Source organism: Furipterus horrens, unplaced genomic scaffold (genome assembly GCF_987537825.1).
Source record: "Furipterus horrens unplaced genomic scaffold, mFurHor1.1.pri manual_scaffold_13, whole genome shotgun sequence".
Lineage (NCBI taxonomy): Eukaryota > Metazoa > Chordata > Mammalia > Chiroptera > Furipteridae > Furipterus > Furipterus horrens.
In genome coordinates, this window is record NW_028327183.1 from 45,006,592 (window position 1) to 45,031,197 (window position 24,606).

A 24,606-nucleotide genomic window follows, 5' to 3' on the forward strand; every position below is an offset into this window, starting at 1 on the left:
AGAAACTGGGTCTTGTGCAGCTTAAGTGACTTTCCCGAGGTCACGTGGCTCTCGAGTGTCAGAGAACCCAAACACAAGTCTGTTTCAATTCCAAGAAACGTGTTAGCTGCCACATTGTGTTGCCATCTTATAATTTTGACTCCCCCTTGTTTGTTTTCAGGAACTAGAGACCACCAAGAGCTCCCTCCTCCCTGAACCCTTGCCCGGCTCTGCACGTCTGGGGAGAGCAGCTCTGGGCCAAAACCTGGCAGCACGTAACCATGGACCAGTACAGCCTTGGGGAGAAGGGTGCCCTTCCCTCAAAGGTGCACCTCCCTTCATTCCCTGAGAGCCGGGGACTCACCTGCAGTGACACCCTCAGCCGGGGCCGGGGCCCCAGCACACGAGACCTGCTCTATGCCAGCCTGAGCGGTTTGGACCTGGGCCCCAGCCTCCCAAAGCCCGACGCGTCCAGCGAGGCCCTGGGGGACAGCGGGGACACAGCGTCCCTGTATTCAGGGCGGGACACGGACTCTGTGAAGCTGCTGGAGCAGTATGCAGACCCGGAGTCGCAGATGTCCTCACAAGGTACAGCTGTCTGCCTGGGGGTGTGGGCCTGGGAGGCCACCGCATTTTCTCCCTTCCACAGCTGAGTAGGGAGCGGTCCCTTTCTTTTTCCACTTGGGGATTGTTCCCAATTTCCTAGCCAAGAAAACTGAGCGCTGATGTTAGGGAACTTGGATGCTAGGGAGCAATTCGGATGTTTACGGGTCTCCTGACCTTGTGTGTGGCGTGGGCAGACCTGTGAGTTTGCGGGAGACGCTTCCATCCCTGACTGTGTCTCCGGAGCTCTCCTCGTGTTTCCAGGCTGAGCGGCGTCCCGTGCCCCTGCCCCTTCCAAACCTCCCGAGCTTCCCTGTCTTCATCCATAAGGTGGGGAGACAGCAGTACCCGCTCCTCTTCCCCACGTGGTAACAGCGGGAAGAAGCCAAAGAAGAAATGAACGTGAAAGCACTTTGTAGACTGTCAGGCTTTTACCCGTATTGGGAGAGTTCATTTCAGACAGTCCACTGACTCGTTTCCAGGCCTGTCTCTTCGGCAGTGGGGGAACGAAGGGAGAGCGAACGGGCTCCCGAGCCCTCCGTGAGATCTCCCTTCAGTTTGCCTTCAGGCTCTCCCGTCCCCCGGTTTCTGTGTCCAGCCCTGTGGCTAAGGTGCTTAGGGAGGCCGAGTGGGTCAGAGCCCAGTGTTTCAGAACGTTTCGATTCCTAGTTTAATAGCTGCTTTAATAAGCGTTTTTACAGTAACTTAGCGAGGCCCGGACTTTCCCCGGAGGGAGGCCTGCTTTTCCTCATTTACACTGTTGGGAGCGTCCACCACCCATCACAGTCATCCTCACGTGAAGAAGATGGAGACCAGGCAGGCCCAGTGGCAGATGGCCCACGTGCAGAGGCCGGGTGGGGACAGAAGTCTGGCTCCTTTCTGCTGTGTCTCTCATGATGCATCCCAGCCGCAGAAACTTGACATTTGGGGTCCTTCAGTGCCGCCCCCTCCCCTTCCCGTTCCCCGGCCCTTTGGATTCATGGGTCCCGCCTCCGCAGTGTCCCAGCTAAATGGCGATTTCTCGGATGCCATCTCACGAGGCAGCCGAATCCATCTTGAAGGCCTATCTAAGGCGTAGAAAAAAATCTTCCACGATGCACCCATCCAGCAGTTACTGAGGGCCTGCCAGTCCCTGAATGGGAAGTCCCGGAGCTGGAACACAACAGAGAGCCTGCAGAGCCCCCACGTCCATGACCCTTACAGTCTGTGACTTTAAATTAGCTTTCTTGTACTCTTCAGTCCCCAAACCCAGCCCTGTCCCTTGGAGCAAGACAGAAGCAGCCCACTGCCTCCCCCACATGCTGATCCTTAGGATAATTGGAGGCATCTCCCCTCTCCCGCCTGACCATTCCCAGCCCCTTCACCGATTTCTCTGGTGACGTGATTCCTAAAATACCTTCTGTCATCTTATCCATGGGATACAGGAAACATGGACAACTCAGATACACAGGAAGAGGAAAATAAAAATGACCCATAATCCGACCAGTCCGTCCATCCTCTCCGTTTTTTATTCGGAATAAATTTCTTTTTCTAAGACTAGGACAGTTCTGTTCTGCAGCAGGTTGCTTTTTTCTCACTTAGTGTGGCCTGAACATCCTTTCATACCGCCGGGTATTTTTATAGTTATTTTCTTGTTTCTAACATGTCACCAGGAAAAATAATGCGGCCATTCACTCCCTTGCCGCTAACTCTTCCCACAAACATCCATGTATGTCCTTAATTTAAAACCCAAAAGTGGGATCGGCTGGGAGAAAGGATGTAGGCTCTTCTAAGGTTCTGGAGTATGTATTTCTGGATTCGCCTTTTCGCGAGTGCGCCGGGTGGTGTGCTCAGAAAGCCCTGCCCCTCTCGGTCGCCTCGTCCTAGGAGAGCTTCAAACGGCGGCTGTCCCCTCCGAGCGCGGCGCCAGGACTGGGTGCCACCCTGCGGGTGCCGCCCGCCGCGGGTACCTTCTCCCGGCGCCTGAGCCGAGAGCCCGTGCGCTCCGCAAGCAGAGCCGCTGCGGCGGGGGGGTCCTCGGCCGCCCCTCCCCAAGCCTGCCGGGTTCCTCCTGTCCCCAGGCGTCTGTAACCCGGGCTTTCTCCTCTGTTTAGACCTGGGGCTCGGCGCGCTCAAGGTGCCCAGAGAGCCCGAGGAAGGCGGCCGGGCCGCGGCCAGGAGCGCACGGAAGGGCCGGCGGCAGCACGGCTCCCCCCAGCACCCGCTGCTGGACTGCAGCTTCTGCGGGAAGGTGTTCAGCAGCGCCAGCTCGCTCAGCAAGCACTACCTGACGCACAGCCAGGAGCGGAAGCACGTCTGCAAGATCTGCAGCAAGGCCTTTAAGCGGCAGGACCACCTGTGCGTGGGGGCTGCCACCCGAAGTGGCTCTTCGGGGAGCCGGGGGAGGGGGAGCGCGCGGCGTCCCTGGGTTTCCTGCGTCCCTCCCAGGTCACCGTGCCCCACCTGCCCTCGGGTTGTCCCGCCTCCGTGTTCCCCGGACGGGTGTCACCCGTGCTTAGCGCACACTCCGCTCTCCTCACTCTGCCAGCGCTCAGGGACGGGTCTGGCGCTGCCCCGGGCGGGCTCCTCTTCCGAGCCCCCAGAGTCACGCCAGTGAGGAAATGGCTGCTGCGATTTGCAATCGGGACCCTCAGGGCTTAAAGGCGCACGAGGGCTCGCCGTGGGGGCGGTTCTGACGCGCAGGGAGTTGGGCCAACTGTGGGGGGACATTCGGAGGCCCCGCGCGTGTCTGGGGAGCAAGGGTCTGCGTCACATGAGGCGTACGTCTTGCGATGACACAGGCACAGGCGGTTCTGAAATGCCTGTTTCTAGAACATGGCGATGGAACATTGTTTTCTTTGTTTTTTAACTCCTTTTTTATTTTCTTGAAGATTATTTATTTTTAGAGAGAGGGGAAGGGATGGAGAAAGAGAGGGAGACAAACATCCATGTGTGGTTGCCTCTCGTGTGCCCCCAACTGGGGACCTGGCCCGCAACCCAGGCATGTGCCCTGACTGGGAATCGAACCGGAGATTCTTAGGTTCGCAGGCCGACGCCCAATCTGCTGAGCCACACTAGCCAGTACTCTTTTTTTTTTTTAACTCCTTTAAAAAAAAGTCTTGCTTTTAAAAAGAGAACTTATTATAAGAGTTAGGAGCAGAATTCCCTTTGTTCTTGATGAATGAGAAACCATGAGCTTTCCTTGCTAATGAGGAAGGGTCCAAACCAAGAGACTTGCACATGGGAGGTGCAATCCCTTGCATGTGTATGGTGCTCCTGACCTTCACAGAGCTTTGATCAATCCGTCTTTCACTTTATCCACCCAGGCCTGAAGGAAAGGACGTGATTTGCTCATGTCACATGTCGGTAACAGTTGGGGCTGGAAATGGGGTCTCCTGATTCCTTCTCTGCTGCTTCTCAGATGGAAGCCAAGGGCTGAGCTCTGGGGAAGGGTTTTGTTATTTATTGGGAAACCAGAGGATGATTTACTCACTTGTTTATGTTTATAATATATTAATGTAGACATAAGTATGATATAAATATAATATACTCGTATTTATTTACATTTGCAGAAATTATGGGGACACTTGGCTGTGTTCTAGAAAGTTTCTCAGATTGGGCATCTGTAAATTTTTTTCATTCTGCCATTGGGGTTCCAGGGAGCTAGCTGTCTCCTTCGGGGCCTCCTAGGGTCAGGCAGACATGCCTTTGTTAAAGGGCCGGCCCAGGCTGGCACGTCCCTGGGACGTTCTGCAGAACTCAGGTTCTCAGGGATGCTAGGGGCTCCCTGAAAGGGTGGTCCTGTGGGCAAATCGGTTTGGGGGACATCAGAAGTTAAACAGACACCTCTCTATTGTGTGGCTTTTTAAATTTGCTCCTGTGGGTGGTGAACCTCCCAAGAGCACAAAACGGTATTTCAATACATATTTGCCAGTCGAGCGCAAGTCCTCGGGGGAGTGACTCTGGAGGGCTGGTGTTCCTTGGGAACCCACTTTGGGGAACTCTGGCCTGGCTCGCACTGATTTGTTTTTTCCCTCACATAGGGGGCTTCCTGAAAGGTGAGGGAGAGGAGCACCCCTTCTGGGTTGCGTCCACGGTAGTGGGGGCTGAGTGCGGTTTCTGGCTTGGGGGGCCCCCAGGGGTCCTTTCCGTGGAAGAGCCGAGCGGTGTGCCACTGACGCCCTCCCCGTGTGTGACTGCAGGACCGGGCACATGCTCACGCACCAGAAGACCAAGCCCTTCGTCTGCATGGAGCCAGGCTGCAGCAAGAGCTACTGTGACTACCGCTCCCTGCGCCGGCACTACGAGGTCCAGCACGGCCTGTGCATCCTGAGGGAAGCCCCTGCAGAGGACGACTCCTGCGGGGACTCCCCCAACACCCAGGAGGCGCCCAGTGGCCTGCGGCCCCTGATGCCCCCAGAAGCCAGGTCCCCTGGCTCCCTCTTTCCCAACCGAGACCTCCTGCGTTGCATTGTCCGCAGCATTGTCCGCCAGAAGATCCCGTCTCCCTGCCCGGCCCCCGCAGGGCCTTCAGACAGCAGTGGCGAAGGGAGGAGCATGGCCTGTCCCTGCCCACCCCCGTTGGGGTCCTCCTCCTGCACCCCAGTGAGCACTCCAGCCGCCCCGGGAACCCTGGGCACAGAGGCCCCCGAGGAGCCTCGTCCCCTACAGAAGGAGCCTGTCACTGACATGTTCTCAGCCGTCCATGCAAGGGTGGCAGAGAACGGTGGCCCTGACCCATCCGAGCCGGAGCCATGGCTGCACCAGCTGCCATCCACCCTGGAGGGCGGCCCCCGGCCTGCCTGCCTGCCTCTGTTCTGCAGCCAGCCGGTCCCCTCCGGTTCCCAGCCAGCCGGCCACAACTTCCAGTGGCCATGGAACCGGAATCTGCCGGGCTGCCCCACAAGCAAAGGGAACAATGTGCTTGTGGTCCACAAGACCCCCGCGGTGCAGTCTCTGGAGGGCCCCGAGTTCGGCCCTGGGCCCAGCAGTGCCTCCCCCACCAGGGAGCCCTCGCCCAGCGCAGGCTGCGGTCTGGAGGATATACTGTCCCTCCCTCCCTCGCTCCTGCAGGCACCTGGGGACGCCTTGGGTGACCCCACACGTGCCAGTGGGGACAAGGACTGCTGGGCTCCCACAGAGAGCACATTCGACTGTGACTCTGTGCTGTGGCAGACGCCCCGCGAGCCCAGCCTGCAGGACATCCAGAAGCCTGCTGGGCTCCCCTCGTTGGATGCCACCCCGCTCCTCCGGCAGCTGTTCCTGAAGTCGCAGGAGTCCCTGGTGAGCCATGAGCAGATGCAGGTGTTGCAAATGATTACCAAGTCCCAGAGGATCTTCTCCCGAGCCCAGGTGGCAGCTGCTCCTGAGGGCAAGCAGGCCGCCCTGAAGTCGGGTCTGTGGTCACCGCAGCCCCTGCCACCGACACCCAGTGCTGACCCTCTCCATGCTGGGCCCAGAAACCTGGAGCCAGAGGGATCCCCCGCCCAGAGGAGCAAAACTGCCCCTGCGTGCCCCAGAGCGGCCTCTCCTGGCAGCACAATACAGGATGAGAAGGGAGGACCGAAAGCGGCCCTTGCTCCACCGTCCCTCACAGTGTCCTCTCTGGACCCTCCTGGGAACCCAGACATCCCCTCTCTGGCCAAGCAGCTGAGATCCGCAAAGGGGACTTGGGACCTGGGGGATGTCTTCTCCCCCCGTGGCCCACAGCAGACCCAGGCAGGTGGGGACCAGACACTAGGAGCCCAGGGCCCCGGGAAGCAGGCCCAGGCTGAGAACGGCGCCTCCTCGGGAGCCATGAAAGGCGACAAGGGCCCGGCCTGCTCCCGGACCGGAGGATACAGGCTCTTCTCCAGCCACCCCAGGGCCCAGCGCTTCTCAGGCTTCCGGAAGGAGAAGGTGAAGCTGGACACGTGCTATGCGGCTTCTCCCAGCCAGGTAGCCATGGCCTCCTTCTCCTCGGCCGGGCCTCTGGCTGATGCCTCCCAGGACACCAAGTCCAAGCTGACGCTATTCAACAGAATCCAGGTACCGGTGGCTTTTAGTTCAACTGCCCATTTGCGCATCCATCCCCTCTGCTGGTCAGAACAGTTTACCCCCAGAGAAGCCCCACACCCTTAGCCGTGGTCTGTAGTCTCTCCCTCCCTCCCAGCCCCCGGCAGCCATAAGTCCACCTCCAGCCTCTGGGTTTGCCTGTTTTCAGAGTGCATCCGTGTTGTAGCATGAGTCAGCGCGTCATTGCATGTCTGAGTAATAGTCCTCTGTAGAGGGACCCATTTTGTTCATCCACTTCTTAGCTGACGTTTGGGCTGTTCCCATTGCTCGGCCATTGAGACTAGCGCAGCTGGGGACATTTGTGGACAAGCTGCTGCGTGGACATATGTTTTCATTTCTCTCCGGAAATACTTAGGCATGGACTTGCTGGATCATATGGTACCTCTGTGTTTAACCATTTGAGGAATGGCCCAGCTGTTTTCCAAAGCAGCTGCACTGTTTTACCTCCCCACGCACCGCGGGCGACAGCCCACTTTCTCCACAGCCCTCTGCAAGGGGGTCAGCTCTGAGCACGGCCGTCCGCGGGGGTGAGTGGTGGCCACTCGTTGTGGTCGGTTTGCGTTGTTCCGGTGGCTGGTGCTGTTGCGTGTCCCTCCGTGTGCTTGTCGGCCATTGGTAGGTCCTCTTTGCTTTGGTCTTTATTCACGTTCTCTGCCCACTTTTAAGTTGAGTTATGGGACTTTTTGTTATTGAGCTATAAGAGTTCTTTGTGTATTACGCCGGCAAGTCCGTATCAGACGTGTGTGACTTTCAGCAGTGTCTCCCGTTCTGTGGGTTGTCTTTTTACTTTCGTTGTTGTTGTTGTTTTTAAGATTTTATATATTTATTTTTAGAGAGAGGGGAAGGGAGAGAGAAAGAGAGGGAAAGACACATCACTGTGTGGTTGCCTTTTGTGCGCCCCCAACTGGGGACCTGGCCTGCAACCCAGGCGTGTGCCCTGACTAGGAATCGAACTGGTGACCTTTGGTTTGCAGGCCGGTGCTCAACCCACTGAGCCACACCAGCCAGGGCTCTTTTCACTTTCTTGTTGGTGTCTTTAAGTTTTAAGTTTTGGTGAAGTCCACTTTGTCTCTTCTGCCTTTTGTTTTGGTGGCATCCAAGAAACCATTGCCTCTTCCCAGGTCGCAAAGACTTACATTCTGTCTTTTCTTCCAAGAGCCTTAGAGTTTTAGCTCTTGTGAACCTCATACCTGATACGTTGGCTCAGGTGCATTTTTATCTTCAGGGTGGAAATATCTACCGGTTCCCGCATCTGATGAAGGAGGAGAACACAGCAGGTGGATGGTAAGTTCAGGAGCCCCTCCCCCGACCCATCCGGGAGAGCGTGACCCCTCAGGAGTCCTCTGCTGGCTCCTGTGGGCTGGCCCTGGGTAAGTGAGCTCTGGATGCGTCAGTTCCGAAGAGGTAAGCACCAGGCCCTGAAGAATTAGGGTGTCGTCTCCGTTGCTTAGGGTTCATCTAGAGTTGTCAGTGGATCGGACTGAAAAAAAAACAGAAGATTCTGTGCTCGGGGACAGAGTCCCATCCTCGCACCCTCCCCTCCTGCCGTGTGCCCCCCGCAGTAACGAGCAGAATGGGGGGCCTGCAGACTGCGCAGAGCCCAGGAGCACTTACGTCTGCAGGAACTGCAGCCAGATGTTTTACACCAAGAAAGTGCTGAGCAGCCACCTGTGCTTTCACAGCGACCAGTGGCCGTCACCTCGAGGGAAACGGGAGCTGCAGGTGAATGGAGCACACGCAGTAGGCTCTGTGCGTTCAGGGTTTCTGACAGGCTTTGGGGTGTAAATGACCGGGTGTCGTTTATCTCCGGACGGAGATGTCTTCTGTCCTCTGGGGGGACCTGGGGCAGGGCCAGAAGCTGCCCCTTCTGGCTGGCGAGGCTCTCCCGCTCCCTGGTGACTGTTTCTCCTAAAGAGCCGCCTCTTCTCTGCATGTAGGTGTTTGGCACAGAGTTTTGCAAGCCAGCGAGACAGGTGCTGAGGCCCGAGGGGGATGGGCAGAGTCCCCCAGGAGCCAAGAGGTGCTGGGACAACACGGAGCTGCCCACGTCGGTGCCTGTGGCTCCAGCACGCCGAGCCCTGGGGAGCCAGGTGCGTGCTGGCCGGGCCCCTTGCGTCCTGCCACTCTCCCTGCCTCCCGGTGGGTGCGGTGGGACGGGCCCGCACAAACGCCACGAAACATCTGGACTGCGGAAGAGCTAGGTTTGCATCTTCATTCGTTGATTCATCCTTTCATTCAGCATCCGCTGAGCTCCCTCTGCGCCTGGCCTTGTGCTGGCCCTGTGCTGGTAGTGCTGGGGACCCCACGATGACCATGACACCCTCTGCCTGCCCCCTGAGGCTCCCAATCCAGGGTAGTAGATAGGCCTGTCCCGAGACAGTGATGACCTAGAATGGACAGGGCTGGGGGTGGGGAGGCAGCAAAGGGAGCTGGGGGGCGCTCAGGGTGTGCCAGAGACCCAGCCTGAGGACATCAGGGAGGACTTCCTGGAGGAAGGGCTGTTGGAGCTGAGACCTGGAGGATGAGAAGGAATAAGACTGGCAGAGAGGAGAGGAGATTGCGTGGAGGTGAGAGAGAGCATGGGAAGTTCAGGCAGTCAGCCTTTTCAGATGGCTTCTGGCCCCACCAGGATCCTGCTCAGGACACTGCAAGCTGGACTTGGGGACAGGGAGCATGGATCCCATTGTCTGTCTCACAGGAGCAGTTGTCATTTGGAGAAGAACAAGTTTTCATTTTGTCACCCTATTCCGCTGTGTCTCTGGCCCCTACTATTTAAGTGCCAGTCATGTTAACAGCTGAAACTGGCCTCTCCCTGGAGTGTGGGAGCACAGGAAGGCTCCAGCCTGGAGCGTCGCAGGCACAGGTCTGGGGTCCGGCCCGGGGCGGCCCTGTTCCGCCTCCCTTGCCGAGGGCTCTGGGCATGGACACGCGGGACGTGTGCATGCCCATACTCCCCTCCGTCTCCCTCATGCCACCTTGAAGACTGAGCTGTGTGGCAGGTGGCCTCAGGTGACCCCTCTGAACTCTCCTGTTCCCCAGGGACAAGAGGGAAACATGGAAGAGAGACACGGCAGGGAGAGCAGCCAGCACAGGAAGCGGAAGAAGCGCCCCCAGCCGAAGGCATTGCTCACCTCTCCTCCCCGCTCCCCGTTTGGGGAGCCAGGCCCAGGAAGATGTCACCAGAGCTGCCTGCGGTCCCCCGTGTTCCTGGTGGACCACCTCCTGAAGGGATTGTTCCAGTGCCCTCCCTACACACCGCCCCCAATGCTCAGCCCCATCCGGGAGGGCTCTGGGCTGTATTTCAACACCCTCTGCTTCACGTCCGCTCAGGCCAGTCCCGACAGGCTCCTCAGCACCATGCTCGGTGAGTGGGGCTGGCCTGGAGGTCTGTGGTCATCCCACGGCGGCCCCCCTGGGGACCAGAGGCCCTTCCCTCGTGGTGTTTGGTCCAGAGACTCTCCCCTCCCATGGCTGGGGGTCCCATGGTCGTTTCCAAGTATCCCAGGACCGTCTGTGATCAGCAGCCTTCCAGCTGCTTAGGGTTCTACAGCCAGAAAGAAGGCAGAGAGGCCACTTAGCCCGACCGCCCTTCCGCCTGCCCTTCCCTGTCACTTTTTAAACAGCTTTATTGAGCTACACTTTACGTACCATATGAGTCATCACCCGGGAAAACTACTAATCTGCTTTCTCTGTGGGCTTGCCTCCTGGCCATTTTGAATGAGTGGAAGCACACATAACATTCTGGGTCTCGTGTATTCACTTAGTACAACGTTGCCAAGGCCCGTCCACGCTGTGCCGTGGATCAGTGCTGCCTTCTTCCCTATGGCTGGGTAATATCCCAGCGTCTGGTTAGACCACGTCTTATTTATCCGTTCATCATTGAGGAGCATTCAGGTTGCATCCAGTTTTGGGCTATCAGACATAAGGCCGTTGTGAACACTCATGTACAAGTTTTTGTGTGCATGTATGTTTTTATTTCCCTTGGGTCGCTACCCAGGAGTGGAATTGATGGGTCATGTGGTAACTCTATATTTAACCATTTAAGGAACTGCCAGACTGTTTTCCAAACTGACTAGACCGTTTTAAATTCCCACCAGGATTATATGAAAGTTCTGGTTTCTCCACAACCTTGCCAGTACTTACTGTCTCTCTTTTTTATTACAGCCATAACAGTAGGTGTGAAGTGGTATCTCTGTGGTATTGATTGGCATTTCCCTGGTGGCTAATGATGTTGAGCATCTTTTCCTGTGTTTATTGTCCATTTTTATGTTTTCTTAGGAGAAATGTCTATTCATCCTTTGCCCATGTAAAATATCGAGTTATTATCTTTTAGTTATTAACTTGTGAGAGTTCCTTACATATTCTGATTTTCCTACAAACATTCTATTCTATTGGGTAGATTGTCTTTCATTTTTTATTTTTAAAGATTTTACTTATTTTTAAAGTTTCTTTTGAGGGGAAGGGAGGGAGAAAGAGAGGAAGAGAAACATCGATGTATGGTTGCCTCTCCTGCACCCCCAATCAGGGACCTGGCCTGCAACCCAGGCATGTGCCCTGACTGGGAATCGAACCAGCGACCCTTTGGTTCGCAGGCTGGTGCTCAATCCACTGAGCCACACCAGCCAGGGAGAGTGCGTTTCTTAAAATGCTGTATGCCTTCAGGACAATTTCCAGAGACTTTAACTTACTGTTTTTTCAATATAATTTTTATCAGTTAATTTGTTGTTTTGCTGAGTGTCTTACTGTACCTTTTCAGAACTCTTATCCACCTTCCATGCAATCTTTTTTTTAAATTTATTTTATTATAAGAAGTTAATATGAGATCTACCCTTTTAACAAAAGTTTAAGTGTGTGGTACAGTATTGTGACTGTCGGTGCAATTTTATACAGCATGTCTGCTGACCTTACTCATCTTGCTTACTTGAGACATTAATGCCCGCTGGCCAGGAACTACCCACTTCCCACTCCCTCGGCCCCCGGAAAGCACCATTGTACCCTTTGATTATATGAATTTGACTACTTTAGATACTTCGTATAAGTGGAATCATGCAGTATTTATCTTTCTGTGACTGGTTTTGTCGCTTAGCCTAACATCTTCAGGGTTCATCTTTGTGGTCACGTATTGCAGAATTTCCTTTTTAAAGGCTAAATAGTATTCCATTGCATGTATATACCACCTATTCTTTATCCCCTCACCCAGCTACAGTCACTTAGATTGTTTTAACATTTGGGCTATTATGCGTAGTGTTGCGATGAACACAGGAGGGCAGGTGTCTCTTGCGGTCCTGATTACAGTTCTTTTGGATAAATACCCAGAAGTGAGATTGCTAGATCATATGGTAGCTCTGTCTTTAATTTTTTGAGGGAATTTTATACCATGCAGGCTTCAAGAACCTGCTCTCAGCCGCTCTGGGAAGGCAGGGAAAAGGGGCCCCTGGATCACTTCCAGTCCGCCTTCTTGAGGCTTTTGTGGCGTGTGTTCTAGATCACGGGGATGACTCACTTGGCATCTGTGTGGTGAAGGACGACACCAGGATCAGCATTGAACCGTGAGTGGGACCAGACACAGGACCTGAGGGTCCTTCCAAAGCGGGGCTGCTTTTACCCTCTTGCTCCCAGTGTCCGTTGTTCCCAAGGGCTCCTGCGTCCCAGGGGCTCGGGTGCAGCTGCTAAGCCTCCCCAGGGGAGAAGCGGTGGACTTCTCCAGGCCCACGTGGGAAGTCGCCGCAGTGTTCCTCTGTCCAGACATAGCATAGCTGGGCCCCGGGCAGAGAATTCCCAGGACCCCGGGGTTCAGAGCCACAGTGCGGGACCCTTGAGTCTCCGTGAAACGTGGTCTAATGATGTGGCCACGGACGGAGTAGTATGCCGGGTATCAGCTTGTACCTCCCCCGTCCTAGACCCCAAGGGAGACGCCTGAGGCCCAAACTCTGGCAGTAAGTGAAATTGGAGGAAGGCTGGCATTGCCCAGGACAGGTTTCTGGAATGCCTACTCGTGTCCATCGGGCAACCAGCACGCAGCATGTCTGCGGTGGCGGAGGGTGTCCACAGAGCAGGGCGCACCACGCGTCTCTGTTTTATGTCCCATCTTAGTCATGTGTATGTCTCACATGTTTGTGTACGTGACCCCGTTTCAGACACATCAACTTAGGAAGCCGGTTTCAGGCTGAGATCCCAGAGCTCCAGGACCGTTCGCTGGTGGCACTTGATGAGCATTTCGCTTCTCTGGTCTGGAAGCCGTGGGGAGATGTGATGACCAATGTGGACACGCAGGACAGAGGTGGCTGAGACTTTCGCCAAATTCCCCCCCACCGCCCCCTCTTCCCCGTCTCCAAGGGGTTTCTCCTCCCACTTCTCGCCTTGACCAAGAAGCAGTCACCCCTGGGGGTGGGGAGGCACCAGCCCTCAGCCCAGTATAGCCTCTCCCATGCGGCCACCTCTGCCCCCGCCTCTCTTCTGATGGGTAGCTGGCCAGGCCGTCCAAAGCAGGGCCCGGAGCAGTGTTGCTGCCCTTCCTCCCCGTCGCGCCCTCTCCTCAGCCTGCTTTGCACTGAACCGTGAGGGAGATGGTGACAAGGAGCGCCTTCTCTGTGCCGTCAGGGAGTCCCCTCCCTGGCCCTGGCTGACCCCCTGTGTCTCTTCTCCCTCGCACCTGCTGGGGCCTCTTTTGGGGAACAGTGACAGAGCTCTGCAAGGTGGCCTGCTCCAGTGTGATGCCGGGAGGGGGCACCAACCTGGAGCTCGCTCTGCACTGCCTGCACGCAGCCCGGGGCAACGTTCAGGTGAGAGCCTTGGGGAGCTGCCCGCTCCCCTGCTCCTGAGCGGGGGTGGGAGGGGGGGGCGGGGCCAGGCGCCTGCCCTGTGCCTTCGGCCCCGGGAGGGAGGGGGCAGGGAGGGGGTGGCAGCTGTGAAAGCTGAAGGAAGGCCACCCACCGTCCCCCTGTGGCCCTGTCATTGGCGTGGCCTTGAGCACCAGAGGGGAAATGAGCAGACCCAGGCTTAGCGAAGCAGGGCCCCAGGGCTCCTCTGAGGCCTCAGGCTGTGGGGGTGGGGGGTGGGGAGCCCAGTGGACCCAGCTCTGGACCTGCATTGATCTGGTTTATTTATTGAGCTTGGGGTGTTTGATCAAAACCCCACATACGAAAGCCTCTCGGGCAGCGGAAGTGCCTCTGCCGCCTCTGAGGGCATCCTCCCTATCCTGAGGTTTAGGAAATGAGAGTCCAGCCCCGAGGAGTGGGAGAGGAAGAGTCAGGTTGCCGAGTTAGGGACCCAGGGGGCCACAGTTCTGCTGCTTCTCAGGCTGGGAGGCCATGGTTGGCCTGTGGGAGGATCACACATTTATCGGTCCCACTGAGTTGCTGATGGCACAGCATTTTAAAAAGTTAATTCTTGTATTTTTCCTTTCTAATCTTTATTTATTTACTTACTTTTTAATTTATTAATTTTTAGAGAGAGGGGAAGGGGGCCAGAAGGAGAGGGAGAGAAACATCAAATGGTTGCCTCTCTCGCGCCCCCAACTGGGGACCTGGCCCACAACCCAGGCATGTGCCCTGACTGGGAATCGAACCAGCGACCCTTTGGTTCACAGGCCGGCGCTCAATCCACTGAGCCACACCAGCCAGGGCAAAATATTAAATGTTTGAACAAAAGGGCCCCACGTGCCATCTTGCACTGGGCCCCGCAGATGACACAGCCGGTCCTGGCCGGGGCTGTGCTGGCAAGCAGGACAAAATCCCTCTCTCCGTGGGGCTTACATTTGAGGAGAGTCAGTACAGGAGCTGTGAGTTTAAAATTATTAGGCAGTGACCAGTGCTGCGAGGAGAACGAAGTGTGGCAGTGGGCAAGGGCCGCGCTACTCAAAAGGAGCGGGAGCCGGGATGAATCCCTGCCGGTGTCCTTCATAAAGGAAACCTTGCTCCGGAAAACCAGCGCCAGTGCCCCCAGCAGCGCGCTCAGTGCTGCGGGCCGCTGCGGCGGGGAAGGCGGGAGGCGGCTCTGCATGGCCGAGGCGGTGGGGGCGGCCCCTGCCTCGCCCTCCCTCCCGCGGGAAGTAGCTCGCGTTGCTCCCCTTCCAGGTCGCCCTGGAGACGCTCCTCCTCCGAGGCCCCCAGAAGCCGCAGCCTCACCCGCTCGCCGACTATCGCTACACAGGTGACTGGAGCGAGGGGCCGCGTGGCTTTGGCCGGGCCGAGACCCCCGGGAGCCAGTCAGCTTCGATGCCAGCTCTGCTGGCGGGCGCCTCTTGCGGGCTTCGCCTGCCCCTGCAGAGGGCCTGTCACCTGGAGGGCCGCTCAGTGGGCCTCAGTCCTTCTAGTTCAGTGGTTCCCAGCCTTCCTAATGCCCCGACCCTTTAATACAGCTCCTCATGTTGTGGTGACTGCCAACCATAACTAAGGCACAGTGATTAATCACAAAAACAGTATGTAATTATACATGTGTTTTCCGATGGTCTTAGGTGACCCCTGTGAAAGGGCTGTTCGACCCCCAAAGGGGTCGCAACCCACAGGTTGAGAACCACTGTTCTAGTTGGATCCCACCTTCCCCTCTCCCAGCGCTTCTCTCCTGGGCTCTGCCCAGCCGGTGGCGGGTGGGGTGCAGGCCACGGAGGGGTGCAGGGGGCTGGAGTTCAGCGATGGAGCACAACAGCCCAGCGGTCAGGCAGCCTGCCCCCCCCCGCCCCCCCCCCGCCCTTAGCCAGTCTCTTGGCCAATGGAAGCCTCTGGTGCTGCGACTGTAAAGTGGGGATAGGAATAGTCCCCACCTGCTAAGGCGTTTGTGAGGATTGTATGAGATGAGGCAGATAAGGGCCTCAGCAGAATGCCCGGCACCTTCTGGGTGCTCAGTACAGCCGTTTAAAAAGGAGGGTGGTCTGCGTCTGTCATGGCTGTGGTCCCAGAGGAGAAATGTCTTTCCCCCTCCTGACTGTTTCTCCAATAGGCTCAGACCTCTGGACCCCCATGGAGAAGAGGCTCTTTAAGAAGGCGTTCTGTGCCCACAAGAAGGACTTTTACCTGATACACAAGACGGTGAGGCGCGCGGACAGGCGGAGCTAGAGCCGCAGGGCCGGTCAGGGGCGACAGGCTGCTCACGTTGTCAACAGTCCGTCATTTTAAAAAGCCGTTGTCGTGAATGACTCCAGACAGTCCTTCCGACCGATGACCTCTGGCTGGTTGTGTCCGCGAGGCATTTCTCTGCCTGCCCGGATCTTACACACATACATGTGTGTGCTTTAACGAGGGTGTCATGCCACACTTAATCCCTGCTGCTTTCTTCTTTTTAAAGTGGATGGACACAAACTGCATATAATCCAAGTGTAAGATTTGATGTTGTGACATATTTATGTCCCTGTAAAACCATCACCACAGAACGCGTCCATCGCCCCCCCAGGTTTCCTCCTGCCCCTTTGGTCCCCAGTCAGCTCCTTCTCGTCACCTGCTCATGGGCATCTGGGCGGTTTCCAGTTACCGGTGATTAAAATAAAGCTGCTGTGAACGTTCATGTCCCAGTCTTTGTGTGGGCATGCGCTGTGTTTTTGGAGGGGAGCAAGTGGATTGTATGGTGGGCATATGTTTACCATTTTAAGAAGCTGCCAAACTGTTCTCCGAAGCAGCTGTGCCCTTTCCCATTCCCACCGTCGGGGTCCGAGAGCCCAGTCACTGCGCACCCGCCCCGCACGTGGCGCGGCCGGTCCTTCCCATTTTACCCATTCTGATGTGTCTGCAGTGGGGTCTCACGGCCATGCATTCATTTTCCGTTTATGGATCGCGCTTTTGGTTTTGCAGCTAAGAAACCTTCGCCTGACCCAACGTCACGATTTCCCCCTGTGTTTTCTGCCAGAAGTTTTATAATCTCAGGTTTTCCATTTATATTTATGACCTATTTGATCATAACGGGTTGGACACTATTTGTTACAATTTTGTTCCGAATAGTTTGTCTCTGGACACGAAGGATACTGGTCTGTAGCTTTCTTTGCTTATAACGCCTTTGTCCTGCGTTGGTGTCAGGGTCCTGTTGACCTTATATGAAGTATTAGGAAGTATTTCCTCCTCTTCAGCTTTTTGGAACACTTTATTTAGAATTGGTTTTATTTTTTTCTTAAATATTTGTTAGTGAAGCCACCTAAGCCTGGAGTTTTCTCCGTGGGAAGGTTTTTAACTGCAAATTCAATTCATTTAATCGATACGGGGTGGTTCAGGTTCAGTGTCTTCTTGAGTGAACTTTGGTAGTTTTTGTCTTTCAAAGAATTTGTACATTCTAAGTTGTCTGATTTAGTAGTATAAAGTTCATAGTAGTCTCATATTACCCTTTTTGTATCTACAGAATATAGTGATATCACTGCTCTCATTTCTGATGTTGGAATTTATCTTTTTTTTAAAGACTTTATTTATTTATTAAATAAATAAATAAAGGCAGGGTGGTAGCTTGTCTTTTTTTTTTTAATCATTCTGGCTAGAGGTTTATGGGGTTTTTTTCTCAAAGAACTAGCTTTTGGTTTTGCTGATTGTTCTCTAGTTAATTGATTTCTGCTCTGTTGTTATTCCCTTTCTTCTACTTGCTTTGGGTTTAATTTGCTCTTTTTCTGTTTCTAAAGGTGGAAACCGCAGTCACTGATTAGGGACCCTCCTTCTTCCCTAATATAGGTGTTTAGTGCTATAAACTTCCTTCAAAGTACTGCTTTGATAAATTTTGCTATGTTGGGTTTTCATTTTTATTTCCCTTTTTGATTTATTTCTTGACCTGTGAGTTATGTAGAAGTGTGTGATTTAGTCTCCAAATATGTGAGGATTTTCCAGAGTTCTTATGTTACTGATTTTCTATTTAATGTCATTAATGTCAAAGAAATTCTTTGTGTGATTTGAATCCCTATAAATTTATTGAACCCTTGTTACAGCCCAGAATATGGTCTGCATCTTGGTAAATGTTCTGAGCACACTTACAGTGTATTTTGCTGTTGTTGGGTGGAGTTCTATACATGTCAGTTCCCCTTGGAGAGTGAATAAAAACTTTACTCTCTACCAAAAAAAAGAAATGTTATTTCAAGGTGGTTGATATTGTGGTCCAGGTCTTCCATACATTTTAAAAAATTATTTATTTACTTATTTTTAGAGAGAGGGGAAGGGAGGGAGAGAGAGAGGGAGAGAAACATCAATGTGTGGTTGCCTCTAGTGCATCCCCAACTGGGGACCTGGCCCGCAACCCAGGCCTGTGCCCTGACTGGGAATCGAACTGGCGATCTTTCAGTTTGCAGGCCGGTGCTGAATCCACTGAGCCACACCAGCCAGGGCAGGTCTTCCATACATTTACTGTCCATTTGTTGTAGCAATTTATTCAGAATGGGATATTAAAATATTTGACTGTGATTATGGATATCTGTTTTTCCTTGCATTCTGTCATTTTTTGCTTCATGTATTTTGAAGCTCTGACTTAGATGCATAAACATTTCAGATTCTTACTTCCTAATTGACGCTTTGATCGTAATGAAATGACTTTCTCTATCCCTGATATTACTCTTTGCTCAGTCTACTTTTTCTGATATTAATACAGCCAGCCATTCCAGCTTTCTTATGATTGGTGTTAGCATGATTTATCTTTTTCATCCTCTTACTTTTAACCTACTTGTGTCTTTATATTTAAAGTGCATTTTTATAGGTAGTGTGTGAGGTGTTGCTTTTTATTGCCTAGGGACTATTCAACCTTTCTATTGGGGTATTTATAGCATTTACATTTGATGTGATTATTGAGATGGTCTGATTTAAGACTGTCATCTTGTTATTTGTTCTCTAATTGTCCAATTTGTTTTTTATTTCCCCTTTCCACTTTTTCTGCCTTCTTTCGGAGTAATGTAGTAAGTATTAGAATTCTGTTTTATATCCTTTGTTGGCTTCTTGGCTGTAACTCTTTATTTTATTACTTTTGTGGTGGCTTTGGGGCTTATACGATGCATCATTAACTTATCACAATCTAGCCCTGGCCGGGTAGCTCAGGTGGTTAGAGCATTGGCCCAGCACACCAAGGTTGTCGGTTCAGTCCCCCGTCTGGACACGTACACGAATCAACCAATGACTACATAAAATGGTGGAATGAGAAATTGATGTTTTTCTCTCTCTTTCTTTCAAATCAATCAACCAATAAATAAATAAACAAACAAAAAATAACACAGTCTACCTTCAAGTGATTTGGTAGTACTTCATGTGCAGAATGAAAACCTTATAGTAGTGTACTTCTGTTTCTCTGCCAGGTCTTTATAGTGTTGTGGTTTTATGCATTTTATTTTACATGTTATAAACCCCACAGTTCAGTGCTATTATTTTTGTTTAAACAGTCCTTTGTTTTTTAGAGAAATTTAAATAATAAATCTTTTAATCGATTCTTTGAGAGAGAGAGAGAGAGAATCATCGGTTTTTTGTTCCACTTATTATTTATGCATTCAGTGGTTGATTCTTGTATGTGCCCTGACCAGGGATTGAACCTGCAACCTTGGCCTATTGGGCCGATGCTCTAACCAACTGAGCTACCATAGGCCAGGGCAGTAATTAGTCTTAGACATTTACCTACGTAGTTACCATTTTCATTGCTCAGCATTCCTTTGTGTAGATCTATATTTCCCTCTGGTAGCATTTTCCAGAAGCAAATCAATGTAAATCATTGAACATTTCCTGTAGTGCAGATTTGCTAATAAGGAATTATTTTAGCTGTGTATATCTTAAAGAGTATTTTGCCTTTGTTTCTGAAAGATATCTTTACTAAATATAGAATTCTACCTTGACAGTTTTTTCTCTAAGTAACTTAAAGATGTTGCTTTTATTCCCAACAATCAATGTATTTATCTCCTTGTCTTTGTTCTCTGTATGTATAAATGTCTTTTTTCTCTGGCTGGCTGCTTATAGGAATTTCTCATTATCACTGGTTTTGAGCAATTTTATTATATGGTTGGGAGTAGTTTTCTTTATTTTTTTCTTGTACTTGGGATTTGTGGGGCTTCTTAGACCTTTGGGTTTATAGTTTTCATTAAATTTGGGGAAACATGGTCCATTATGCCTTCAGCATTTCTCAGGCCCCTCCTTTCTCCTCTGAAGGCCCCACTTGGGTGCGGGTTAGGCTTCCTGCCGCTGCCACACGGCCCACAGCCCACCGAGGCTCTTTTCCTTTTTGCGGACTCTTTTTTTCTCCGTGTGTTTCATTTTAAATGGTTTCCATGTTTTGTATCTTCAAGTTCACGACCCCTGCCTCCTGCAGGTCTAACCCAATGTTAATCCCATGTAGTGTGTTCTCTGTACGTCTGTGTAGGGCTTCTTTATGTCCTCCCTGTCTCTACTTGACCTTTAAACATATGTTATACGTTATGTGAACTTTGGAAGGCTTTCCCTGCATTCTAACATCAGTGTTTATTCCGGGTTGATTCTGATGGGTCGATTTTCTCCCCGTTTACATATCATATTCTTCTGTTTGCGTGCCTGGTGATTTTGCATTGAGTTCCAGACATGGTGAATTTTAGCCTGTTGGGTGCCAGATATTTTTGCATTCCTGTAAATATTCTCGAACTTGGTTCTGTGATGTACGTACTTGAAAACAACTTGTTCCTTTTGAGTATTGCTTTTAGAATGTTTTTTAGATGGGACCAGAACGACTTTTCGTCCAGAATTAATTCTTCTTCATTCCTGAGGCAAGACCCTTCTCAGTACGCTGCCCCTGCCCCCGCGGAGGAGCTTTGCCACACTGGCTGGTGGGAAGAGGCACTCTTATCCCTGGCCCTGTGGGAGCCGTGGACACCTTTTCCTCCCGTCCTCTCAGGGGCTCTTTGCGCGGCTCTGGGTCGTCTCCTCCTGTGCACCTGCTGCTCAGCCCTGGGCTGAGTGCTTGAGGGGAATTCTCTCAAGGCGTCTGAGTGCCTCTCCGTGCCGCCCTCTCTGCTGCTTTTCTCCGTCCTGTGGATCGCGCACCCTTGGTGTCCCCAGACGCCCCGCTCCGTCTCAGCCCGGGAGGCCCGCCAGTCCCTCTGCGGTCCCCTCCCTGGGCGGGGTCCGAACACACTCTCAAGGCAGAGAGTTGAGACTGTGGTATTTTTGTTTCTTTCTCACAGAAAAATTTTTCTGGACCAATGCCTAGTGTCTCACCAACCACCGTTTCATATATTTTGACTGTTTCTTGTCTCTGTTTCCAGATGGGAACGTCAGTCTGGTTTCTGTTCTTCCATCTTATCAGGAAACAGAGTCCAGCTTTTTTTTAACCTCGGGGTATTTCTTAGAGGGCGTCCTCTGTGCACTGCTGGTTTGTGGATGCAAACAAAGCTGAAAAATACTCACTAGGGGAAAGTATCTTCTGCAGGGATGAAGCGGCCAATTTAATTTTCCTGAGAAGTTTTCTTTCTAGAGCAATTAAACCTTTCCATTCTGTTTGGTTTTTACAGAAGTGATTGGTATTGGGATCACTTCTTAGTGGGGGAGGAGCAGTGATGGGGTCTGAATGCCCCAGGATCAACCTTGCCCTCGAAACCACCTCCTCCTCCTCTCGTGGGCCCCTCTCCGCAGTCCCGTGAGCTCTGCCTGGCTCCTGCGGTGGCTGCGTGACACCCGCTGCGTGCGGGCATTTGCGTTCCTTCGTCCGGGTTGGTAAACATGGCCCTCAGGCACGATGTCGCCGTGAGTGTCCTCCGGCACCCCTTCCCACAGGGACGGCATCTGGGGTGGCCTAGCTGCTCGGACTGTGCTGGGCTCCAACGGTCTTGGCGCCGGTGGCCTCACTCTGAAGGCCTGCGTCACCTGGGAGGACTTCGTGACTCTCCGCCCCTTGGAGCGAAGGGGGGCTGCCATAGTCAGTTTCCGTTTGCTTCCCCTAGATCCAGACGAAGACCGTTGCCCAGTGTGTTGAGTATTATTACATCTGGAAAAAAATGATCAAGTTTGACTGCGGCCGAGCCCCAGGGCTGGAGAAGAGGCTCAGGAGAGAGCTGGACAAGGCAGGCAGGACAGAAGCAAAGGTAGAGAGAGGGCTGTGGGGGCCTGGAGCGTCGTGCTGACCGGGACTCCCACTGCCAGTCCAGCTTGGGGGTTGGGAAGGGCGCCCGCAAGAAAGGTTTGCCTGCCGAGGGTATCCATGCCCCGGATCCCTGCGCCTCCCCTGCCAGGGTGGGGGGCCGGCACCCGTACGTGGTTTCTGCCCCCTCTGCAGGTCGCTGGCAGCCCTCGAGAGAGACCCAGCCACCGTCCAACCCCTGAGTTAAAGATCAAGACCAAGAGTTACAGGAGGGAGTCCATCCTCAACTCCAGCCCCAACATTGGCCCCAAGCGGACCCCCGAGCCGCCCACTAGCACGGAAGGCCAGAGTGTCTTCCCCTGCAGAGAGTGTGAGAGGTACCAGCCCCTGCCCTGGGTGCGCTCACACCACCTCCCTCAGGCAACACCACCCCCCTGTCCTGACCCCCGTGTCCCCTGGTGACTCCGCAGGGTGTTTGACAAGATTAAGAGTCGAAATGCCCACATGAAGCGGCACCGGGTTCAGGATCACGTGGAGCCCATCGTCAGGGTGAAGTGGCCGGCAAAGCCCTTCCAACTGAAGGAGGAGGAAGAGGAGGAGGAGGAGATAGGGGCTGACATCGGCCCTCTGCAGTGGTGACTTCTGGGCAGAGAGGCAGTGGGGGCGAGGCCACTGTCGGGGTGGGGACCTCCAGCCCATCGGGTCCCCTTTGGCCTCTCCCCTGCTTTCCCCACATCCTCCCTGTCCCCCATGCACCAGCCCAACTCGCAGACACAGTGGGCATTTGACTATAAGTAGCCATTGGACAGCTGTGGAGTCCCCAGAGGCGCCAGTCTCTCCCCTTCTTTCAGTTCCACTCTTGGAGCAGGGAGACCTGGGGAGGGAACAGGTTTGATCTGGCTAGCTCTCCAATCTTAGCCACAGTTTGGGGTTTGGTTCCTTTGTTAGGCAAGGCCAAGGTGCCACGAATCAGTGGGAAAATGCCTTCAGGTGACCACCGTGTTGGGCTCCCCACTAGGGGGTCTCTGCATTCCAGATGCAGTCCTAGTCTTGCAATGACTTGTACATTGTTAGGTTTTTTGTACGTGTCAGCTTGTAAATCTTATTAAATTGGGTTCTTGAGCAGCTGTCTTCTGGCTTCCCTGACCGTTTGATGCAACAGAGGCTTTTGAGTCCCTGCCACTTGCCAGAGCCACAGAGATGAGTAAGCTGAGCCCTGCACTGGAGGAGTTGGGGGCCTCGTACGTTCATTCAGCAAACACATGCCTGACAGGCCCCGGTCCATGAGACGGGGAAGGAGTGACACAGGAGGGGCAAGTCCCTCTCCCCATGCAGCTTACATTTGAGGAGCAGGAAGGTAGCAGAAATAAGTAAGCGAAAAGGAGATTTCAGATACTGACCATAGGTGTGCTTTTGGCCACCAGGAATGGGAGAGTCAGAGTAGGTTTAAGCAGTCAAGCCGCATGGCGGTCCCAGCGGCTCGGCAGGGACACCACGCACCGTCAGGAGCGGCCAGGCTCTGTGTGTTCGCTGCAGCGCGGCAAGGATCAGCTCTTCCCACACGGGGAAGAGAGCATGTCCCTGCCTTCTCTGTGTCCCTTTTTAAGAGTGAGGAAAGCGTGTGGCAGTCCTCGGCAGAACACCCCTCGTGACTCATTGGCCAGAAGCAGAGCCCTTGCTTATTTCTAAACTGATCCCTGGGAATCAGTGGGAAGCGAAATGGCCACAGCTGCCCTGGACACTCAGCGTTGGTTTGCTGCTGGAACTCTGCCAGGAAAAGAGGAGGAAGCAGAAATGACTACGGGGCCGGCAAACCACCACAAAGTGACACGAAGAAAATCAAGAAGGGGGCCAAGTCCTAGGGAGTGACCAGGGTGTGGCAGTCGGTGTTAGGTGGGTGGCCAGGGAAGGGGTCACTGAGGAGGCTGCTGAGGCTGAGGGTCGGGTTCCAGCCGTAGCACGGCAGGGTGCAAACTGCTGTAGGAGACTAGCGGAGGGTGTTAAAGAAACCTCACCGGCTGCTGCGTGGAGATTGTAGGAGGCAAGATTGGAAGCCTGGAGAGCAGGTGGAAGGCCCTAGGTAAGATGACAGTGGCCTCCGCTGGGGTTAGGGATGTGTCTTAGAAGTAGACCCAGACTTGTTGATGGGTCACACATCTTGGGGATAGAGCGGGCCTAGCCCATGTGGGAGGTTTGGGCTTGAGCCACTGAGTAGATGTCATTGAGTCAGGTTGGGGAGGGGGGCACATTTGAGGCCTGATCGCATGGAGCGTGACTGTGTCTTTAATTGTGCGTGCTGTATTCTGAGGGCCTGGCAGGGAGAGCAGGGCAGAGGGCGGTGTCAGGAGGTTTCACAGAGGGGCCACATCAGAGCTAAGTAAATGTTAGGGATGAGGAGGGAGGAGGGACAGAGGCGGAGGTGGCGTTTAAAGCAGTTTGGTCTGGTGGTTACGGGAAAGGACTCAGTCATCCAGTGAACGAGAATGACATACCTCCCAGCTCCTCCTCCTTGGTGACCTTGGGCAAGTCACTTTCCCTGGTCAAGGCGCAGTTTCCTCACTCTGTAAAAATAGGATGGAACATGCCTACCCCCGTGTATCTGTTAATGGGAAAATGTAAATTAAGTATTTGGCCTGGTGCACCATGGGAACTAGCAGCCGCTGTTTAATGAGCGCTCAGGCTATGCTACTATTATTTGGATTCCACCCTAAGTCACAGGTTAAGCTCGATGTCTTCGGAAATGAAAGACTGGCTAAAAGGGTTGGGTGGTATTAGTTGTCTATTGCCATATAACAAATTACCCTGAAACGTAACAGCTTAAAACAAATGGGAGCTTTTATAGTAGCGCTGCTCAGACAGACACAGAACCAAAACTGCTTGTGGTGATCCAGACTCACCCCCACCTGCCCTGTGGTCAGAGTACAGTGGAAACTGCAAGTGGGTGGTCCAGGAGAGTCTTTGAATGTAAGAACAGAGTTGGGTGAAGGTTTCTTGTGCCTTAACCCCTCAGCTAAGCCC

The 24,606-nt window shown here is 53.4% G+C and overlaps 1 protein-coding gene across 1 annotated transcript; it reads left to right on the top strand.

Annotated features, from left to right (window-relative positions):
* The first annotated feature begins 260 nt into the window (after positions 1–260).
* Positions 261–22,636, top strand: ZNF541 (zinc finger protein 541). The gene is made up of 15 exons (XM_090260239.1): positions 261–567; positions 2,676–2,919; positions 4,764–6,588; positions 7,841–7,899; positions 8,178–8,337; positions 8,553–8,711; positions 9,655–9,979; positions 12,101–12,164; positions 12,753–12,895; positions 13,294–13,397; positions 14,691–14,766; positions 15,553–15,641; positions 21,452–21,592; positions 21,784–21,965; positions 22,059–22,636. Exons 1-15 carry the CDS (start codon positions 261–263, stop codon positions 22,225–22,227), a joined length of 4,047 nt encoding a protein of 1,348 aa, XP_090116365.1. The 3' UTR covers positions 22,228–22,636.
* Positions 22,637–24,606: the final 1,970 nt, after the last annotated feature.